The sequence below is a fragment of the Microplitis demolitor genome, chromosome 9 (genome assembly GCF_026212275.2).
Source record: "Microplitis demolitor isolate Queensland-Clemson2020A chromosome 9, iyMicDemo2.1a, whole genome shotgun sequence".
Taxonomy (NCBI): domain Eukaryota; kingdom Metazoa; phylum Arthropoda; class Insecta; order Hymenoptera; family Braconidae; genus Microplitis; species Microplitis demolitor.
Window position 1 is genome coordinate 8,117,241 of NC_068553.1, and position 24,427 is coordinate 8,141,667.

Genomic DNA, 24,427 nt, shown 5'->3' on the forward strand with positions numbered 1-24,427 from the left:
TGAAACAACGTAGTATTGTCAATTAACATGTCCTTTAAGATAGAAGTACATTCTTTTGATTGGTGGCCATTTCTCAGTTGTCATTTACCAATAATCAGTAGCATAGTGTCAGGCATATCAGCATGTAATATTATCTGAAATCTCATTTCACATATTAATACGAAATATTTAAAGGCCGTGAGTATACCGCTATGGCGATAGAGTAGTTTGTGCTCAAACCTATTCCCAAGCTGTCCGTTTTAGTTATCTGAAATTGGAAACTGACACGGATCCGTGGCCTAAAAAACATGGCGGACGATATGTTGTACTTTTAAATACGTAACCCATGTTATAATTGGACTAATTAATAAAATGTTAATAAATTTATCAGATATCTTATTTTGGACGGGTAAAAACCCAAAACAAAAAAATATACATGACGCGGAACGAATTTTAGCTGTTGGTCATTTAATAAAGTGTGGAATAAACCGCGAAAAAAGCGATAAAAATACTACCATAATTACCGCGCTTTGCATCCAAACGAGCCACATGAAAGAAAAACCTCATGAAATCGATGCCAAAATATCTAAGATAATTTTAATAACTTGTTCTTGTAATAAAATGTTTATTTACTTAAAAAAAAATAAAAACCATATTTTCGGTTTTTAATTTTTAGGTTAAACTTTACAAACGCACCTGGCAATATAAAATAATCAGTTTTTTTGAATTGTAAAGAGTAAACTTTCATGTGAGAAGTAATTTCATTTATTTTTAATAACTTCTTCCACGTCTTTAATTTATCAACTTTTTCAAAATTACTAAAATAATTTTCTAATAGCACTAATTTATCACTAGCCGTCGGAAACTTACGGAGAACTATGTTTTAATTTTTATTTGCTTTACTCTGACAATCTCTAACTGCTCAACATACTTTATTTTTTGTCTTTTTACGTTCTGTAAATATTCCAAGTTCCATTTTAATATTTATTTCTTAATAATTTCTTGTAGAAAAATTATTTCTTGTGTTTACAGCATGCATTTACTGTGTATTTACTCGACTTTTGTAACACATCATTAGTTTGATTTTTTACCGACAGATTGCGTGACCCCGTTTGTCAGTTCGCAATAACGTTTTCAATATGTGAATGGTAACTATGCTTCTAAATACTTCATACGCAAAAGTATGCAGCATCTACTAGTTTTTTCGGTTTAATATGCTCTGGTATGTTTGGCATTCAATATAGATGGTCCCGAACTTTTTTTTTACTCAATTGCTTGTTGCTTGTCGATTTTTTTTTTTTTATTTATTCCAAAATTCCTTGATTTTCAGCATATAACATGTTCAATTACGATGTCGCGAACATAGAAAAATAAATGTATTGCTTAATGTACTTATATTTTACTGTTTGTTAGAAAGAAACTTGATGAACGTGGAGGGGTTCATTTACTTAAGACCAAAGCAATGAATAGCACTATGTAAAGCAATGATCAAATTAAAATTTATCGTGACGATTTATATATACTTTTGATTCTAATTAAGTTGAGCTGTGAAGTGAGTCTGTACGTTCATTTTGGGGTGCCAATATATTTTAGGTGACCTTGGAGTTTTAAACTTCTTTTTTTGAATTTTCTGTTCCTGACCAATTAATGATAATATTTGACCATTTTTTGATTTCCAACGAGTTTGAGGTGCTATGTATTTTTTTTTAAGCCCCACCACTGAAAATCGCTTTTTCTTGCACACAGACTACTGACTAAATTATGAATCGCATTGACCGTTTAATATTACTAATTACCATTCGAACAGTATGTTTGGGACGGGGTTCATATACTTAAGACCTAAAATATGAATAGCACTATGTTAAGCAATGACCACATTAAAATTCATGGTGACCATTTATATACTTTCATTCTGATTAAATTAAGCTGTGAAGTCAGTCTGTACGTCCATTTTGGTGTGTTAATATATGTCAAAATATATATACAGGATGATCCTGAATTACTTTCACAGCGACAAAATTTAGGTAGAAGAGGTGATTCTAAGCATGAAGTTCCATTGCCACTTTTGAAAATTTTAAGTAGTTTTTGAGTTATTCAACATTTTAATTGACCAATTATATGTAAGAACTGGAATTTAAAAAAAAGTAAAAAAGAATAAATATTAAGTTCGGCAACGACGCAATTGTTAACTTCAAGTCATACATAAATTTTTTATTTCAAAAAGTTTGAATTCTGCAAAAGTTTGAAGAACGAAAACAAAACACGCAATCGCGACCTCAAATATACTCTTAACATACATTTTTAAAATTTACTTACTGAGAATTGTGAATAATAATGATGCTCTCATCATTAAAGTCAGGACCACGGACAATTAAATCACAATTATGTTATTGGGGCATTCCACGCTAAATCGATCACTTTTGAAACCAATTCCTTCTGATTTCGTGGATAATTTTTTTTTACTTTCTATCTCACTAAATTTCTTATAATTTTTTATAAATTAGCTTACCCAATCAAAAAAATCTGGGCGTCGGTTGACCCTGCGGGCCAGCCCCAAAACTTCCCGCTGTTTTCGACCTCAAAGAGCTCGAAAACATTAGTGTAGATATATTTTTGAGCTCTTCGAGCTCAAAAATGCTATCACATGCAATTGTTTTTTTACGATCTTCTCAAGCTCTAACAAGTTACCTGTTATGCTGAAGTTTGAAAACTTAAGAATCGAAAATCATCAATGAAGCGGTTTTTAAAATTTAGTTCCTGATTATGTTCCGTAAGATAAGTGAATTGACGCAGAAATCAATGTTAGGGATCAAAATCAAGTTTTAAATAAGTTTTGACTCATGTAAGAAACAATAAAATATGAAATATCCGATAAAAATATTAAAAACGACGTTTTATCGATTTTTTTGTTGATAATATGATTTAAACTAAAAACCAAGTTCGATGACATTATATGATCAAAAGAAACCATAAAAAAGATGAGTTGGTATGATATCAGGCACATTTTAGTACGTTTTCGAAAAGCTTCGTGTGCTTTCGCTACTTCCGGGAATTGCTAAACTCGCTACTGACTGCAAGTCAGAATAGTGCCGGGTCACTCGCTATCTGGGCCCGGTACATACAATTTCTAACTCATGGTCATGTCAAGATGCCATGAGAACCCGCTACAAGCCGTTCAATCATATAATTCGTTTTATATTGGCCAGCCAATGAGACACTTCGCTATCAACTACTTCCTGTTGGCGCGCTTTTAAGTCAATGGTAAAATTCGTCTCATACAGCAAGGCTGCCACGTCACCATCGAGCGGCAACGAAGAAGAAGACCCCTGCTCAAGCCATTAACGGACATCGTGGATTGTTTAGTACAAATACAGCTATCTGTCTAACCGCTTCGCCTTGCTAATTTAATTTTTGTGTGATATAAGTCTAAACCGCTCTGCTAATTATCCTCAATATTTGGTCAGTAAATTAAGGCTGTTATTTATTGAGAATAAATAAATTGTTATTCGCGTGTAATTATTATCTAAATTAATTTTCGTGAATCTAACCGCTCTCAACCACGTGTTAATTTTTATACGTGAGTTTTACGTCGCATTCGCTCAGTAATATTAATTCTCACAGGTTTTCAGTGTATATATTGTTAATAAAACATCTAATTGATAATCTGTAATTTTTGTGTTAATTTTTAATTATTGAATTAACCACACCTACACTAGAATCCTTTTGTGCATTCTTTCAATTTAACAAACGTCTTAATCGGTTTATTTGTTCGAGAGATATCGTTTGAGAAAAAATGGTAAAAAACGTTTTTTTTTCTAAACAAAGGCATACAAAAGCATTTTCGAGCTCGAAGAGCTCAGAAATGTATCTACAACAATTTTTCGAGCTCCAGGAGCTCAAAATAGGCGGGAAGTTTTGGGGCTGGCCGGCAGGGTCAACCGACAGACCGATTTAATTTTTTTTCAAGCCCAACTATTGAAAATCGCTTTTTCTTGCGCACAGACTGCTGCCCGCATGAAAAAGCTTTATATATGAAAACATATATGATAAAATATATGATTATTATAATGTGATATGTTGTACAATGTATAAAATAATATTAATATTTTTGCCGTATTAATATATAATAATATATTGAATAAAAATAGATTGCTAGGATATATTACCAATATATTTATCAATATATGACTTTTCTATGTATGTTTTACATATATATATATATATATATATATATATATATATATATATATATTTATATATATTAATATATCTTTTCTTATATTGATATATTATATTGAAAGTAGTATATTAATTAATATATAGTCTTTTTTGTATTTTTTATATATGTTTTCTAGTATATTGCAAAATATATGGTTTCCAGTATACTGTAAAATATATGGTACTTTTTTTAATTTTCTTAGGTTACTACGTTAGTTATTCAGTAAATGCAAGATCGATAAAAAGAAAAAAAAATAATAAGCTTGACTTTTTGTTTGTGAAAATGTGTAGAAATTGAAAAAGTATATTGAAAAAATATAATTCCAATATACTGCGAACCATATATTTAAACAGATAAATTCTTTTATATATAATCAATTATAGAGACCACATACCGCTAATTATATGGGTCAAAATATATGGAAGTATATATCAAGTTTATTATATTATACTTATAAATTATATGTATACTATCCATGGAAAGAATATATTGAGCATTTATGTGAGATAATATATATAGAAAAATACAAAACATGTATGGGTAAATATATTATTATAAATATATAATCCAATAGATGTAAAAAACATATATTTTTCAATATAGATATTTTTGCCGCTATATATTTATCACATATTCACCATATATTTTTTTATATACTTTTAACAATATATAGCTTTTCCATGCGGGTGACCAAATTGTGAATCGCATTGACTATTTAGTATCACTCAATTTCCATTCGAACAGTATGTTTTTGGGGGTTGAATGTTGAATTTACCGTGCTAAAATTTTTCATATAGCCTTGGAATTTTATACTCAAAATGCCGCGATTCAAAAGCTTGATGAAATTACAAAAGTTACTGACCAAATATAACCATTTAGTAACTAATTATTCTAGCTGTGAGTGAGTCCAATATTCGTATTTTCCCGTGATATCGTCGAGGAGCCGTTTAATTTCCTACAAAAATATGTATGTCTCATCGTTCTATATTAACTTGCTGAGGAGAAAAAAATTAAATGTCAAACGCGCCAAAACCCCATGTTATTCAAATGGGAAATGTATTGTCTTTACGGCACGGTTTGATATGAATATAAAGGGCTTATATAAGTCTGATAATTTTTTTAGATCATTAGCGAAAAATTTAGGGGGCGCTGCTAAAATAAAATCAAGTTGGTGAATAACAGACACCTTAAGACGCGTTTTCATTTGTTTCTCTATTCGCACTCAACTGGATAAACGATACTATCTCTGTTGCACTTGTACATTAAATAGGAACTTTGTCCAAGCTTTTCTAGTAAACAAATGGAAGTTATCAAAAAATTCGAGTGCACTTCGCTAGTTCGTAGAGTAAAGCATCGGGTCTGTGTCTTTATTTTGCGTTTAGAGCTTTTATTTCAGAGAAAAGCTGGGACAAAATTATCTGAAAACCGTTCTTAATATACATTCATCATTGAGCAAATCATTTTCTTTAATCGAGCATTCTCCCACGATCGCGACTACAATTCTACACCGATCTTAACGAAACTAACTTCACTGCTAATATGTCCCATACTAAAATATAATGTGCACTGAAAGTAAAAATTATTAGAAAATTTTCCCAATGAAATAAACACGAAAATATACATTTCTGATTTTCGTCACCATTTGCCGCTAATAACATTCGCAGATAACAGCAAATATTCAAACAAATGAGAAAATCATGTATTGTTACATAAATAGTTTATAATAACGAACTTCCAATTTATAAACAAAATGAAAGAAATTGTGCAGTATCGTAACATATAATGATAATAATTTAATTATAGCAAAAATATATTCAACCGATTAAAAAATAAACTATTTTTATTTTCAATGTGTCTACATACTGCTTCAAAATGGTAAAAAGAACAATTACTGTCCAAGTTTAAATAGTTAACATTAATATTGAGATGTTTACTATCACGATTTTCCATTTTCCATTTTAATAACATGAAAAAACACTTGTTCGAAGTTTTGAATTTTATCACTTGTCAAAGAGTAAGTATACCGAAATGAGCAAATTATATTCTTGTTGAAAATAGACTGTTGTACAAAAGTTATCTTTTATAATTTTATAATAAATTTAAGTCTTATATTAATAGTTATCCAGGAGCGTTGTTGAAGTTTTAGTTAATTTCGATACTGATAGATTTCCCTGGAAGTCATCAGATATCACAAAATGTCATAGAACTTTTTTTTTATAGATTACCAATGTACTCATTTTGCGCGCAAGCGCGTGTGTATAATTTTTTGAATATTTATTTTGATGTGTTTCGCTGTGTCATTTATGTATATTTTAATACTGTTTTGAGTTCTTAGCCAACCACGTTGGGAATAGCTTAACTTCACACATTTTTTATATCTTTTATATTGTAGAGAAAATGTTGTTTTCCTTGAATTATCTCCTACTAATTTTTCGAAACTTCTAAAAGTTCTTTCATTATTTGAATTTTAGGGACAATTTGATTTGAGAAATCGTATTCTTACCGTTTTTTGTAGATTGCAAAATTGAAAATAGTGAATTTTTCAAATAAAAGTTGCTTATCTGCAATATTTTAACCATAGAATGAAAATCATATACCTACTAAAGTGAGTTACCCATTAATATCCCGTCCGGCATCAATGTCAAAAAGACGACATAATGTTATCCAAAAAATGTTACCTTTAAGAGCTCAGAAAAATGTTATCGTTTTGATAACTTTATCTTGAGGTCATTTAAAAGAAATCTGAAAGTTAGCAACCTGATAACTATTTATGGATCTCTCTAGAACAACAAAAAAATAACTTTCTTATGAAACTATTATAACCTCAACTTTCGTCAGCTAATGTCATTGTAACCTGTAAGTACCAATGATTATAAACATTATTTATTGATTCTGCTCTAAAGTAATTACATATAATTAGTTATTGTAAATACAATAGCGAATGTCGAAAACAAAAAATTTTTTTAATTTGTGTAAAGGTCAAAAAAATAAACGAATACGTTGTTATTTAAATAAATTACATAATTTTGAAAATTCATCTAGTGATGAAAGTGAAACAGTGGAAAATAATTCATGCATTGTAAGTAATAATATATCTTGTGATGCATTGGATGATGTTGATAATGAAAGAAATATTAATACAGACAATAATATTGATGGCGAAAAACTTAATGGAAATGAAATAAGTAATTATAGTTCTGACAGTGAAATTAGTAGCAATTCTGACTCACGTATATTATCGATCTGTAATCTATAAAAAAAAATGCTTTAGTAGCTATCAATGAAACAAGTTTATCATCGAAACTAGCTCAGTGGGTGACTGATTTTAATATATCACGGGAAGCAGCGAATAAACTTCTAAAAATATTAAAAACATCGAATCAAGAAGAAGTCAGTAATCTACCTCTTGATTTTCGGATCTCACTTGGTACACCGAAAACACCGATTGTAACTCGTGAAGTTCCTCTTGGTCAATATTTTCATTACGAGTTTAAAAATACCATGACTGATCAATTGAGAATTATTGATTATTATACTCTACCGGATTTGATTGTCATTAATATTAATATCGATGGGCTGCCGATTACTAAAAATTCGACGAGTCAACTTTATCCCATTCTTCGGCAAATTCATCCCTAAGTTTCTCAGCCATTTGTAATTGGGATATATCATGGATATGACGAACCCAAAAGTGTTGACTTATGATCTCTGTAAACTGATTTCTTTCAGGTCTCTAAAAAATGTTATTTTTCTGACGTCTAACCGATGAGCTCTTGAAGATATCCTCAGATGGCGCGTAAGAAGCTTTTCTGATATCTTTCTGTTATCTTCGGGATAACTATTTCGGATGTCAGATCAGAAAAATGTTAACGTTAAGAGCTCTGTATGTCATCTTTCTGCCGGACGGGATGATTGATTTTGGCTCCGAAATATCAGATTGCGTATACATATGTTACGCCCCAGCCTGCTCATCAGATGGCTCTGTCAATTTTTAAATCTTAAATAATAGGAGACCGACCTGAGACCTGTCAAATCAATATATTCAAATAATTGTATTATTAATAATAATATATTTCCTTTAAATGTATACTAATAGGCATACATCTAAAAATAGTCAAATCGATAAGATATCTTTAATGCCTTAGAATACTTATTCATCGCCGACGATTTCTCTAAAAAAATGTCGATAAATAAGAATAAATAAGAACGACTGTACGACAAATAACGAACATCAAAAGAATAGAAAAATGAAAACTTGTTTTTTTTTTTTTTGGAAATATCTGGAAACGTAGAGAAACATCGTTCAACTGCTGACGCAGTTGCATCAGCGTCAGTAGTGGTATTGCCACTATAGCGGACCCCACTCTAAAGTGGAGGGGGATATCGCGCGGTGGTAGGAGCTAGCGCGGCATGAGCTGTCTTCACTCTCGTAGATTTAAATTTAATAATAATAATAATAATAATTATAATAATAATGATAATAATAATGATAATGACAATGATAATGACAATGACATTGATAATGATAATGATAATAATAATAATAATAATGATAATAATAATGATAATAATGATAATGATAATGACAATGATATTGATAATGATAATGATAATAATAATAATAATAATAATAATAATAATTATAATAATTTATTCACTTAGCCCATGACTATTGTACATGAAATATTATTTTAAATTAAATAACATTTTTTTCTTTAACATATCCTTTTAACAACCTTCTAAAAACATTCAGTCTATTCTCTTTTTTCATATTTTCTGGGAGTTTATTGTACCAATTATATCCTTTGAACGTTATGCATTTTTCAGCTGTATGTGTTTTAGTGTGGTTTATAGATATTAGTGTACCACTTCTTGTATTATACTGATGTTTTTCATTAATCTTCAATATATCATTTGCTAGTAATCTTGGTTTTTTATTCAGTATTATTTTATGAATTAAAATACAACAGTTAAAGATCATTCTTTGTTCTATATTCATCCATCATAGTGATTCCAGCATGATTTCCACTCTTGTGTACTTATTTACCTCCAAAACAAGTCTCATACCTCGGTTCTGAATTTTTTGTAGCTTAATAATATCATTTCGATCGTAATTGAGCATTATACTGCTGGCATAATCTATGTGAGGGGCAATTATAGTTTTATAAATTAAGTTTTTAGCGTAACAGCTTACTGACTTTCCTAGACGACATATTACATTTAATTTTTTAGCTATTTTATTTGATACTTCTGTCCTATTATTTCTAAAAGTAAGATTATTAGCAAGGACAATACCTAAGTACTTAGTTTGTTGAACTTCCAAAATTTTAGTATTATATAACTCAATATCACAGCAGCCTATAACGTTCTTTCTCCTTCGGTCACGTATCAACATAAAGACAGTTTTTTTTTAATTAATTTTATTTGATTATCTTGTAACCATTTAGCCAAAGCCACTAAGCCCAGATTTAATTTAGTTTCAATTTCTTTTAAATTTGTGCTTGCGATATAAATTTTAGTATCATCTGCGAACAGCCTGCAAGAAATACCCAATTTCTTTATCATTTTGATCATATCATTTACATATAATAAAAATAAAAGAGGTCCAAGCTTGGATCCTTGCGGCACTCCATTGTCAGTTTTAATTTCATTAGAAAAAATATCGTTTACTTTTACTCTTTGTCTTCTGCTACTCAAATACGATTTAAACCACTCCAATGTTGTACCTGTTATACCAATTTTTTAATAAGTTTAAGTCTATTTATTGTTTCAAATGCCCTCGCAAAATCAATAAAGACAACCCTAATATACATACCATTATCCAAACTTTTACACCAATCAGCAAGAGAGCTTTGAATAGCTGTTTCACATGAGAAACACTTTCGGAACCCAAATTGTTCGTCGTCTAGGATATCGTTTTCATTAATATATTTTTCAAGTCTTGTTTTTACAACTTGTTCCAATACTTGTTCGAAAATGGGTAACGTATTGATCGGCCGAAAATCCTCAATATTGTTAATATTTTTTATTTTTTGTAGTGGAATAATAGTTGATAATTTCCATGAATTGGGAATAACTCCAAGCTTCAGAGAAAGATTTAGTACACTTAATATTATTTTATACTCCGATTTCCACATAATTTTTATTATTCCTACATTAATTTTATTCTTTGAACCCTTGTTATCATCCAAGTTGCAGATTATTGAATTTACTTCGGCGTACGAAACAACGTCAAATTTATCCAATCCCGCAAGATTACAGTCATCATTTAAATTTAAAATGTTTACATCAGAGTCAATTAAATTCTCATTTACAATATTTACATTAGATTCAACCCTATCATTTATAATATTTACATTAGAAGACATACTATTATTCACATCATTTACAATAGAAGTACGATTATTTAAAATATTTACAATATTTGTACTAGAAGCATCAATGTTTTTTGATGCAGAAATACCTTCTTTAATATCATTACACTCTTTTATAATTTTGCGTATACTATCTACAAAATACGTATTAAATTTATCGGCAATATCAGTTTTATTTGAAATTATTTCGTTCTTTACTTTAATATTATCTGGCATTACTGACTTTGCTTTTTTATCACCCATTAATTTTTTTATTTCGGACCACATTAATCTTGAATTTTTTTTGTTGCTATCAATTTTCTTTTCATAAAATAGTTTTTTACTTATTCTAATTTCATTTACTAATTCGTTTCTTAATTGTTCATAATAATTAACATCATTTTTACATCTTGATCTTTTAGCTATATAAAAAGCTTCATCTCTTGTTTTCATTTTATTAAGAATATTATTATTTACCCAAGGTTTGCTATTCCAATTTAGATAAATAGTTTTTCTAATTAACGGTGCAGCCTCTTCGATCGCGTTATAAATATTTTCAATTATTTTATTAATGAAATCGTCAAAATTATTTTCATTCACTGTATTTATAGTTTCACATATATTTCCTAAACTATAAGTCATTTTATGTTTTAACGTTTTTTGAAAAAAGTTACTGTTAAAATTTTTATAATCTCTGATTTGTATTACAAAAGGTTTCAGATTTTCGTTAGTTTTATTTTTAATTTTAATTTCAATAATATTGTGGTCTGAAATTTTTGGTGTTTTTAGTACTTTTGTGTCAAACTTAAAATTAGAAAAAACTAAATCTATTATAGTATCTGAATTTAACGTAGATCTAGTTGGTGTGTTTATCATTTGTTTAAATCCATGGGATGCAAAATTATCTAGAATTTCTTTTGCATAATAATTATTTTTTTTTTTACATTTATATTGAAATCCCCAACTACTATTGCATTACCTAGATCGATGAGATTATCAATTAAAATCATGACATTTGAACAAAATTTACTAATATTACTGTTAGGTGACCTATATATGTTGCATATTGTTATTTTATCTTTAGTATTCAATTGGAATGCATTAGTCCAAGTTCTATCACTAATATCTACAGTACTTAACAAAACATTAAATTTGATATTTTTTTTTATGAAGCTTATCACACCGCCTGTTCTATTATTACACGTATTTGTGCGAATAATGTTGTAGTTATCGATTTTTATTTCATGATCCTGAACATCATCACTTACATGAGTTTCATTTAAGCAAATAATATCTGGCTTAGCAATTTCAATCCACTTTATAAACAAATCTTTATTTCTTATCGAACCATTTATATTTAGTGCAACTATATGTAAAGATGATTTTTTTCGTTGCTATTTTTGACAAGTAATTATATTTTTCCGTTCATTATTTACAATTTTTTCATAAAAACCATAGCTTACAGCAGTAGCTTCATGATTAGTTTCCCAATTTAACAATTTGAATTTATTCGCTCATCTTACACAGTTTATACACTTTTTAATGCCAGTTGTACATTCACTTTCTTTGTGTTGACCGGCACATTTTCTACATGCAACTTCTTTTTTACACTTAATGGCTTTATGGTGGTAACCCCAACATTTAAAACATCTTGCTACATCAATATAATTAAAAACTTTATAATTTGTCCAACCAAGTTTAACGGTCGTATTTTCTAGAATAAATTTATGAATTTCAGGATTAAACTCTAAAATAACAGAACCACTATTATTATTTTTTATGTACTTCTTAATTATTTTCGTGTCTTTGTAACCTTTTAAGTTAGATAAATTGTTTTGTTTTGTCAAATTATTTAAAAACACTTTTTCATCCATCTTTATCAAGTTTAAATCTAAACCAACCACTTTCAACTTGAGTAATTTTTTAATAACAGATGTAACCTGTACAGATCCACCTAATTTGTCATGAATTTCATTAGTCAATATAATCTAATCCGTTTCTTTTTCCAAATCCACTATAATTTTACCGTCGTTACGATTTATAATTTTATTAACACCAATAACAAGTTTACCGATATCAATATTACTCTTTAATTGCTGAGTCGTATCTTTGCATTGCTGTTTATTTAATGGCTTGATTACTAAACGTTCATTCGTAACTTTAGCCGCAGACTTATTAGAAGACACGGTAGTGTCTTGCGCCAAGTACACGTTCAAACACATGTATATGTGTAAAGTGTCATGACGCTAGCCTACCGTGTCTCTATACCGTAGACAGAACGGTATTTAGCTCCAATTTTTAAAAACTTTTTTAAAAAACAAAATATCTAGGAAATTCCTTTTGTAATCGAAAGATGATTGATTGTTCGTCATAGAATTATAAAACTTTACCCATTTTAGTTATGATAACTAATTTAAATAATTAAATTAGGCCAGCATATACTATAGTACCCCCATTTTTAATCCTTTTACAAATTTTTTTATGCGAAAAGGGCACTGCCAGAGAATAAAAAGTTGTAAGAAATGCCATGATTCAGTAAATATTGAAATTTTTCTGTAGCAGTGATTTGTTTTTTCGCCACCAGCGGTGCTTCAGTCTGTATTTTTTACTATAGTTTCGTATGCAAATTTTTTATGAGCATAAATAAATTCGTTTCATAATCATAAATTTTATGAAAAATTCAAGGAAAATTTTATAAGTAAACTTTTGCTAAAGCAAACTGTGCTGTTAGGAATGCTTTTATATAGTTGCAAAAAAAACTTACCTGAAATCTGCTGCCTGAATCTGCAGACAATATCACAGCAAAAGTTGAAAATAAAAATTTGCGGTTAATTTTTCTTCAATTTTAAAATAAATTTGTACGGAAAAAAATGGTCAATAACGTTCATTCTTACCATTTCAGAAGGTATGCAAATTTATACGTAAAATTGTCTACAATTTGAGCGTAAAAATATACTTAACAATTTTTCAAGTCAAATTAACGATAAATTGACATAAAATTTGCCTGAAAATTGAAGACAACTTTTTTCGAGTCAACTTTTGAAGTGAATTTGCATTCAAATTCGGACAGTAAATTTACGTCAAATTCAATAGTAAGTTGCATACAACTTGTCGTAAAGAATGGAAAAGTCAAAAGTTGACGGACATTTGAGGAAAAATTCAACGAAACTTTTGTACAGTAAACTTTGGCTCAAGCAAATTGTGCTATTAGGGTTAGTTGACGTCTGCCGTAACTGCCCTAACAGTCATTCCAGATTGAAATCGACAGTAATTTGACAGTTGAAATTATCAAAATGTGCTGCCTGAATTGGCCGACAATTTGATAGCAAAAGTTGAAAAAAAAAAATTAGCGGTTAATTTTTTTTTTTTATTTAGAGGTTACTTTTTTTGCTAGAAAAAAACCCTAGGGAAAGTTCCTATGAAATTGTTCTCAAATGTCTGTCAACTTCGGGCTATTTCGTTATTGACGAGAATTTGCATACAACTTGCTATACGTTTTGACGTAAATTTACTACCCGAATTCGAATGCAAATTCATTTTGAAAGTCGTATACGAATTATCGTCAAAAACGGAAAAGCCCGAATTTGACAGACATTTGACAAAAATTTCATTTTGCCGGATAGCTCAACTGGTAGAGCACTCGGCGCGATACCGACATGGTCTGGGTTCGATTCCCAGTTCGGGCTATCTATATTTTTCTCAATTTATCTATAAATTGTCTTATTGAGAAGGTTTGCATGTTTTAGGTTTCCACTATATTGAATTGGTGTTAATACCGTACGATAGACGGTGTGGCTCAATAAGTTATAGATAAAATTGAACGGAATATAGTATAGTGCCGGATAGCTCAACTGGTAGAGCACTCGGCGCGATACCGACATGGTCTGGGTTCGATTCCCAGTTCGGGCTATCTATTGGTCCAATTCAATATAGTGGAAACCTAAAACATGCAAACCTTCTCAATAAGAGAATTTATAGATAAATTGAGAAAAATATAGATAGCCCGAACTGGGAATCGAACCCAGACCATGTCGGTATCGCGCCGAGTGCTCTACCAGTTGAGCTATCCGGCACTATACTATATTCCGGCATTCCGGAACTTTTATTAGGGTTTTTTTTTAGTAAAAAAAAGTAACCTCTAAATTAAAAAAAAAATTAACCGCTAATTTCATTTTCAAGTTTTGCTATCAAATTGTCGGCCAATTCAGGCAGCACATTTTGATAATTTCAATTGTCAAATTACTGTCAGTTTTAATCTAAAGTGGTTTTTAGGGTAATTTCGTACATCTAACAACATTGTGGCGCTACCTGTCAATACCTTATTGGCGAAATTTGGAAATCAGGTTTGTAATCAATAGAAACAAATAATTATTTTTTAAGTTAATTTTTTAACGGAAGATTTAATATCATTATACAAAAACAAAATATCATTATACAAAAAAAAATATTATTTATTGAAGACTACTAATGGAAATTCTAGTTTTTTAATTACATTTTTGTTATAAATAAATTACTGTTTTATTTGTTTTTACCAACAATCACCAACAAACGGTTTCCTAGCAATTTAAATAAAAAAATTAAAAAAATATCGAAATAGAGGGGTTCAATGAAAACAATTAAAGGTTAAATTTTATTTACTTTTCCATAATTAAGCAATTGACCCTCAAACAACTTTGATAGGTCAACATTGATCGACAAACGATCAACAAACGATTGCAATTGAAATAAATCGGATCGGTTTATATTGAGTTGGTTTATAATGAGGAGTTAAGTTGGAGCTCAAATATACAACTGCATTAAGCGATTTCTGATAATCAATTTGGAAGCGAGCTAGTGGCAACCAACTGTTGCAACTTGCTATCAAGTTGGCCGCAAATACTGTTCCAATGTATGCCAATAGCTGGCATTCCCTTAGTTAACAGAATTGACGAAAAGTTGCCTTCAATTTTCTCAGAAAGTTGGTGACAGGTTGCGGTAGTAGATTATCGTCAACTTTCTACGAACGTTGGTAACAACTTGCAGTCAATATTTACGTCAAAATTTTAAACCCTTTCGTTGTATATATAGTTATATCCGCTAGACAGTACTAAAATCAGGCGATTCAGTGCTATAGATATATATATATATGTAGATCAATTGAAATATTTTTACTTACTAATTGCGTCGAAAATACGCATAATTTTCTCTAATTAAGTCATTATTATAGACTAACAACTAATGACGCATCAGATGATTCTAAAAATTTTCAAAACCACTTACAACTTTTTTTTCCGTAGAAAAGTGCAAGAGAATAAGTATATTTACGAATATTTGAACGGTAAATGTTAAGATGTCGATGTCAATAATAAATAAAAAATAAAGACTCATCCAACATTACGACGTGTCAACCGAAGCGCGCAAGCAATAGCGAGTGCATATACATATATATATATGTATATTCATATGTCCATGGAAATTCTGAAGAAAAAGAAAAGCATACCCTTGGGTCAAAGGAGAGGGAGGATAAGTACTATGCACCACTTGCTAGTTGTAATAGATGAAAGATGCTGGAAGAGGGGTCAAACCACTAAACCATTTGATATTTAAAATTATTAACAGAAAAGCCCAACGTTGATGAATATATTTGACGTTAATTTTAATGGGGACTGTCGTTAAACAACTGCAACTATTTGTCTTATAAAAATAGATCAAGTAGGTTATAATGTTTGGCAGTACTAAATTATTAGTTAGTACTATTATATTGTTTCTAAAAAATAATACTATAAACAGTATACCCTCATGTGTTATATATCACGACTACGCATTACTTTAAGACGAATTTTTTGAGTTTAGTTTAGAAGTCGATTTTTAATAGTATGCATTAAAACTATTTACAATCAACACGACAAAAAGAAAACAAATCCTACCAAAAACAGATTCTCTGTATAACATCGCGCCAAGTACACGTTTAAAATTTTTTACAAATAAGAAAAAATTATTTTTTACAAAAAAAATAAATCAAATCGAAAAAATACTAAGTACTTAAAATCCTACCAAAAACAGATTCTCTGTATAAAGTCGCGCTAAGTACACGTTTAAAATTTTTTAAAAGTAAAAAAAAAATAATTTTTTTACAAAAAAAAAGTCAAATCGAAAAAATACCAAGTACCTAGTATGATGCAAAATCATAACAAATATTTTCATAAAATTTCAAAAAAAAATTGTATAACAAAATTTCAATGTACTTGGTGTGCTTACAAAAGAGTAAAAAAAAAACATGTTTGATTTTATTAGAAATTAATTTTGCTTGAGTACATGTAGTAACGCACACCAAGTACATTGAAATTTTGTTATATAATTTTTTTTTTAAATTTCATGAAAATGTTTGTTATGATTTTGCATCATACTAGGTACTTGGAATTTTTTCGATTTGACTTTTTTTTGTAAAAAATAATTTTTTTTTTACTTTTAAAAAATTTTAAACGTGTACTTATTAGTGGAGCGAATGTCAAGCGTGGATTAAATTATTAATAAAATAGACACAATTAATGCAAATAATCTGAAGTATATTAAAGAGTTGATAAAACAGGATATTAATAGGCATATAAGTGACGTAGTGAATTCACTTAAACAATTTTTTCAGCACGAAATATCAAAAATATCAATGGAAGTTAAAAAAGATTTCTCTGATTTGAAAGATTCATTAAAAGTGACTCGAAGCCAACAAATATCTTATGAAGGTGGTACTATAAATGTTAGTAATAATCATAATAATAGAATTAGTTATAGCTCGGTCATAAAAAAGGTTCCAGTTGCATCAAATATATATCAAATTATAGTTAAACCAGCAATAGTTCAAAAGAGAATGATGATACAATTAATCGTTTGAAAAGTAATATAGATGTAGTCAAACTCGGAGTAAATGTGAAGAAACTTAGAAGTCAATCGAATGGTAATGTTGTTATCGATATTGAAAATGAAAGTGACAAGATCAAGTTAACCAACGAAATTCAAACTCGATTCGGTAATGCTCTTACAGTAAGAAGTATCACAAAAAAGCTGCCTAAAATAAAAATAATTAATGTGGAGGATGATATATTGAAGTTAAGTGATGATAAAATAATAGCTAATTTAATTCAACAAAATGAATGGTTGAAAGTTAAGGAGAGAGACATAAATAATGTAATTATAGTCATAAAAAAGTACTCTACAAGTAAAAATAGTTCAATAATCATCCAGACAAATTTGAAGATTCATAAAGCCATTATAAATCATGGAAGGATACGGTTTGGTTGGAATAGTTATAGAGTTTTCAATCATGTCGATATACTTAGATGTTAAAGATGTTGGAAATTTGGTCATATTGCTAAGAATTGTTCCCAGGAAGAGGTCTGTCGGAGATGCTCGGAAAACCATCACGACAGTAAATGTAAATCTGTTAATCTAAGATGTGTCAATTGTGTAGAAACTATTGATAAATATAATTTAAAAGATATTAACTGTAACCATGCTGCAACTGACAGAAATTGTAGTTCTTATTTAAAATTATTGAATCAGAGACAAATTAATACTTTGTATGCCGAAAAATAGCAAACAGTCATAGGTGAATCCGTCAATTATAACAAATCGAAATTAAGCATTATTACAGTTAATATTTGTGGGTTGATGAACAGAAAGGATGAAATTGATATGATTTTAAATTTAATGAAGCCAGATATATCATGTTTAGGAGAAACTCACACAACAGATGATGTATTGGATTGTAAAATCGCATTTCTAAATTATAACATGACTAGGACTAATTCGAACAATAGTAAAACTGGAGGAGTAGTTACTTATGTAAATAAAAATATAAGATATAAAGTTATTGTAAATAGTAATGAGTTTATAATTGGATCGTGGATAAATTGTATACAAATCCATGACAATAGTGAAAAACTGATCATTTGTAATGTATATAAATCACCTCGTAGCAGCGTAAATGTTTTCTCTGATAATATACAAGAGTTGGCGGAAAAACTAGTTGATTTAGGTAAATTGGTAATTTTAGGCGATTTTAATATAGATACACTAAAAATGGACTATTACGCAAAAAAATTAACAGAAAGAATGTCATTTTCTGGATTAAAGCAAAATATAGATATGCCGACACTATGAGTTCAGAAACTATAATTGACTTAGTTTTTACTAATTTCAAAATTCTATATAAAGTCATGACCACGCCGAAAATCTCTGACCATAACATCATTTATTTAGAGATTGAGGGAGTAATTAATGTAAATAAGATATATATATATATATATATATTGTAGAGACTATAGTAAATTTAGTGACGAGGCTTTCCAAGTTGAACTGATTAAAAAATTTCCCAAGGTTCAATCTAGCATGTCAAATATTGACAATGATTTAGATAAAGTAAAAAGTTTTAATTTATCTATAGATCAAATAAGTAATTATATTTTAGACATTTTAAATGAGATTGCACCCTTGAAACGTAAGCTGATTTAATTTAATTGGAAAAATAAACCGTGGATTAATGAACAAGTTATTAATACTACGAAACAAAGAGATAATGCTTTTAAAATAGCTAGGATTTCACAGTTTTCGATGGATTTGACTAATTATAAAATATTACGCAATAAAGTTGTTTATGAATTAGGAGAAAATAAAAAGAAGTATTATGAATATCATATTGACAATAACAAAAGACAACCTCAAAAAATGTGGAAAACTTTAAAAGATTTGTTAGGAAATAAGAAAAGAAACTATTCCGAAATATGTGAAATTAAATTTGGTAGTGAAGCTATAGCTGATATACAATTAATTACAAATAAAATGAATGAATATTTTATAAGCAGTATAGAGAATATAGTTAGTGAAATAGATAATCAAAATAGTAATTCAGATAATGCAAATAAGGATATTATATGTAAATGGGAAGTTTTTGAAAATGTTGATTATGATATAATTGATAAAGCTATCATTGGGCTTAATTGTAAAAAAGGATCTAAGAATGAGGTTAATGGGCGACTTGTTAAACTTATATGGAAGACGAAAAGTGATATTATTTTATACATGATAAAGAACTCCCTCAAGTTTGGTATAGTGCCAGAAAATTAGAAAATTTCCACAATAACACCCATACAAAAAGTTGCAGGAAGTGTTAAAGTAGAGGACCTGAGGCCGATTAACACGCTACCGTTATACGAACAGATCCTAGAACATATAGTCAAAATACAGCTTAGTAAATTTATTGATGTTAACAACATTATTAACCCAGAGCAGTCGGGATTTAGAAGAAACCACTCATGCGAAACAGCTTTACAGTCTTCTATTATAAACTGGAGAAAAGATTTGGATAAAGGTTTGTTCATTGGGGTTGTATTCGTCGATTTCGCACGTGCGTTCGAGACTATCAATCGTGATACTTTTATATTAATATTATATGAGTTGGTTATAGGTGGTGTGGTACTTGAATGGTTCAAGTCTTATTTATTTAAGAGAAGGCAAAAAGTTAAATTTAAGAATACGATATCACACGAAAGTGAAGTTAAGTTTAGAGTGCCTCAAGGGTCGAAATTAGGTCCTTTACTGTTTATTATTTATATAAATAAAATAATAAATATTTTTAATCAGTCAGGCATTGACTGCAAGTTGTTTGCAGACGATATGAGGTTGGCAGTCAGTAGCAATAATATTAAGATAATTGAAAGTAAATTAAATAATAGTCTCGGACTATTGTCGGAATGGTTAAGTAAACATCAACTAAAAATTAATGTGAAAAAAACGGTATACATGATTATTCATGATCAACGACTAAAAGATATAAGAAATAAATGTAAATTGTTAATTAATGGTAGTGAGTTGAAATATGTTCGTGAAACCAAATATTTGAGTATCATGATAGATGATAATCTAAATTTTAGTAGCAATGCTATGTATGTGAGTCGTAAGATTGCTAAAAAAATTAATGTGATTAATAGATTAAGATATTCTGTAAATAACTATGCTAAGTGTCTAATTTATAATACAATAGTTTTACCCCATTATGATTATTGTGGCACACTAATGATTAACTATACTGAAATAAGCTAGATGTACTTCAAAAGTTACAAAATCGAGTGATATGTGCTATCTTAGGAGTAAATAGGTATGCAAATTTAATAATAATAATAATAATAATAATAATAATAATAATAATAATAATAATTATTATTATTATTATTATTATTATTATTATTATTATTATTATTATTATTATTATTATTATTATTTTTTTTTAGTTAAATGCTCAGGGGGGTATCCCCGGTAGTCCGACTCTACCGAGGGCCTCACCTAAGCGCCAAATCATTACTACTGCGATGCTTCATTAACAAGATGATCAGCATGAGCAGCAGGCCAAGTTTCGTTGCCTTAGGAGACGGAGGGATCCGAGAATAACAGCCTTTTGCATCCGCGATGCCAAAAACTCAACTTGCGGAGAACAAGTTGGAATTTTAGCCAGTGCAGACACAAAAGTCTGTTTCATCCCTCCTAGGACGCCAACAATAAGTACGACAAGCTTTACACGGTAACCTGGGTAGAGTTTGCCAATTTCAAACAGGAGATCCTGATATATTTCGTGTTTGTGCTCTTCTTTAACCGTGATGTTATACTCAGCAGGTGCTGAGAACTCGATGACATAAATGTCACGAGCGGTTTTATCAAAGAGCACAATATCAGGTTTATTGTGATCGATTTTCCGCGTTGTTGCGAATGGCACGTTCCAATAAATACGGCAACGGTCATTCTCAACAACTTGCGGAATATCTCCTGGCAGATAAGGCAGCACTGGTGTTTTATCGATACCGTGAGTATGTCTTAGGTGGTAATAAAGTACTCGCAGAGCAGCATTGTGACGCTGGACATATGCATTTCTTGCCAGCACAGGGCATGCTGACAATAGATGCATAAGCGTCTCAGGATGTTGTTTACACACCCTACACAAAGTGTCGGGTAGCTACATCTGGAACACCTTAGCACGGTATTCAAGAGTATTGATTACACCATCTTGGCAGGCAAAAATATATCCTTCGGTCTCGGACATCAGGCCAGCTGACCTAAGGAAGGAAAACGTCAGCTGCTCGGACAAGCCATGTTCACGCACGTGTTTAAAGAACACGCTGTGCATGGACTTGTCCATATGTGTGCTGAGCAGTTTTTGTTGCTCAGCATTGCTGATGACCCTCTTAAATTCCTCCTTAGGGAGTTCGATAAGAGGGTTTACTCTTCCAAGACCGAGGGATTTTGCTGCGTACATTGCTGCCTTATATAAAAACGCTCCCCTATGCCTATTTTCATGACTATGAACAATTTGCATAAGGAAGTCGTTTTCATCTGCAGTGAAATTGACAACCTCGTATGTTATACCCAAAACCAAACGATCGTGTAGACACTCCAAGCTCTGTAAACCTCTCCCTCCGATGTGCCGGGAAAGGTATAATCTGGTGATTGAGGATTTAGAGTGCATGCTCCGATTCATATTCATGACTTTGCGTGTCTTGATATCGAGATCTCTGAGCTCTTTTCGGGCCCATTTAAGAACACCGAAAGAGTAGAGGAGTACCGGGACAGCAAGCATGTTTGTTGCAGAGACTTTGTTTTTCCCGGAAAGTTCTGATGACCAGATTTTCCGGAGTCTCCGCACATACTCGCTGCAGAGAGTCGTTTTGATTTTCGAGACGTCCTGCATAGGACTCCCGTCAATCCCTAGATATTTGTACGACTCTCCGGCGTCAAGATGGTCAATGACGCTCCCATCTACTAACTCGATATCCTCACGCACATCAGAACACTTACCCTTCACCAGATTAACGACCGCGCACTTGTCCAACCCAAAAGCCATGCCAACATCCCGGGTATACTCCCCTACGATATGCAAGGCTGTCTGAAGGTGTTCCTCATCAGAAGCATACACCTTCAGATCATCCATGTAGAGTAAGTGGGTGATCGAATACTTTCGATCATTTGGTGGACCCACTGAGTATCCACGGGTGCGGCGTAGTGAAACAGATATTGGCAGCAGTGAGATACAAAACAGCAGAGGGCTCAGAGAATCTCCCTGAAAGACTCCTCGTTTGTACTGTACAGCTTCGGTTACACGTTTGTCGTTGCCACATGAAATGTGGAACCGTGTTCGCCAAAGCTGCATCGTACGCCGAATGCATCCCACTGTATCGTGATTGACCCCAAGGCATTTGAGCAAAAAGAGAATAAGCTCATGAGATGTTGAGTCAAATGCCTTGCGGTAGTCAATCCAGGCCATTGACAGGTTGCGCTGATAGCAGATCGCGTCTTGAATGACACAACGATCCACTAACAGATTCTCTTTGCAACCTGACAGGCCTCTTTTACTGCCACGTTGTTCGTATATCTGCTGCCATACAGGGTCTATCTTCTGCAGAATGCGATTATTCAAGATTTTGGTGAAAATCTTATAAACCGCATTCAAACAGGTGATAGGCCTGTAGTTTTTCGGGTCAGACAAGTCTCCTTTCTTTGGGATGAGCACGGTTCGCCCTTCTACAAGCCAGCATGGAATTGGTTCATTAGCTCTGATGAACGCTGTAAAAATCCGGGCCAGATGACTATGGGTAGAAGTTAATTTCTTCCACCAAAACAGGTTAATGCCATCTGGACCCGGAGCAGCCCAGTTCTTACCATTGTTCAGAGCTGAACGAACTTCTTCCACGCTAACTTCGGGGCTCTCTTCATCAGCATTGTCGTTGCGCTGTTGTCGACAAAATGCTTCGAAGTCGTTGAGAGCTGGAGTGTCACGATTCACGTTCAGTTGATCACCATACAACTCGGACCAGAAAGCTTCTACTTGCTCGATGGATGGGGAATCGCCAGAAACAGATGTCTTAGGTGTCAGAAAGCGTGAAGGACTTAACCGAAACAAAGAGTTATCGGTAAGCCGCTTCAGCTTTTTCTCTAGTGACTTTTTAGCAGTCACTAGAGCCCGCAACCTATTAAGGGAACCTTCTTTGATATTAAGAAGATTCTCCTTATTCAGTGTGTGATGCTGATAGCGTAGTCCAGCCGCAATGCGGCGGACTTTAGATGTAAATGCTTTACGTGCATTTACATACTCAATCACACACTGAATGCGGGAGACATGTTTCCGGAGATCATCAATCTTCAGTGACAGCTGCCCAATGCGCCCTCTCATCTTTGCCTCAGGAGAAGAAATATTTCTCCTTATTATTATTATTATTATTATTATTATTATTATTATTATTATTATTATTATTATTATTATTATTATTATTATTATTATTATTATTATTATTATTATTATTATTATTATTATTATTATTATTATTATTATTATTATTATTATTATTATTATTATTATTATTATTATTATTATTATTATTATTATTATTATTATTATTATTATTATTATTATTATTATTATTATTATTATTATTATTATTATTATTATTATTATTATTATTATTATTATTATTATTATTATTATTATTATTATTATTATTATTATTATTATTATTATTATTATTATTATTATTATTATTATTATTATTATTATTATTATTATTATTATTATTATTATTATTATTATTATTATTATTATTATTATTATTATTATTATTATTATTATTATTATTATTATTATTATTATTATTATTATTATTATTATTATTATTATTATTATTATTATTATTATTATTATTATTATTATTATTATTATTATTATTATTATTATTATTATTATTATTATTATTATTATTATTATTATTATTATTATTATTATTATTATTATTATTATTATTATTATTATTATTATTATTATTATTATTATTATTATTATTATTATTATTATTATTATTATTAT

At 30.3% G+C, this 24,427-nt stretch overlaps 2 protein-coding genes across 3 annotated transcripts in view; both read right to left on the minus strand.

Annotated features, from left to right (window-relative positions):
- The window catches only part of LOC103576289 (outer dense fiber protein 3), a 182,662-nt gene that overhangs the window by 43,378 nt on the left and 114,857 nt on the right, over nt 1-24,427 (minus strand). The window lies entirely within an intron of this gene.
- LOC103580445 (reticulocyte-binding protein homolog 2a) lies at nt 8,869-12,753 on the minus strand. Of its 2 annotated transcripts, XR_008404324.1 has the most exons (3): nt 10,014-12,753; nt 9,494-9,924; nt 8,869-9,400 (listed from the first exon to the last, which is right to left on the minus strand). XR_008404324.1 is itself a non-coding variant. In XM_008562190.3 (2 exons), the coding sequence occupies exons 1-2, from the start codon at nt 11,425-11,427 to the stop codon at nt 9,587-9,589; spliced, it is 1,752 nt and encodes a 583-aa protein (XP_008560412.1). In that variant the 5' UTR covers nt 11,428-12,753; the 3' UTR covers nt 8,869-9,586. The 2 variants fall into 2 exon arrangements, 1 of the variants encoding a protein (XP_008560412.1); XM_008562190.3 differs by having other exon boundaries at nt 8,869-9,924.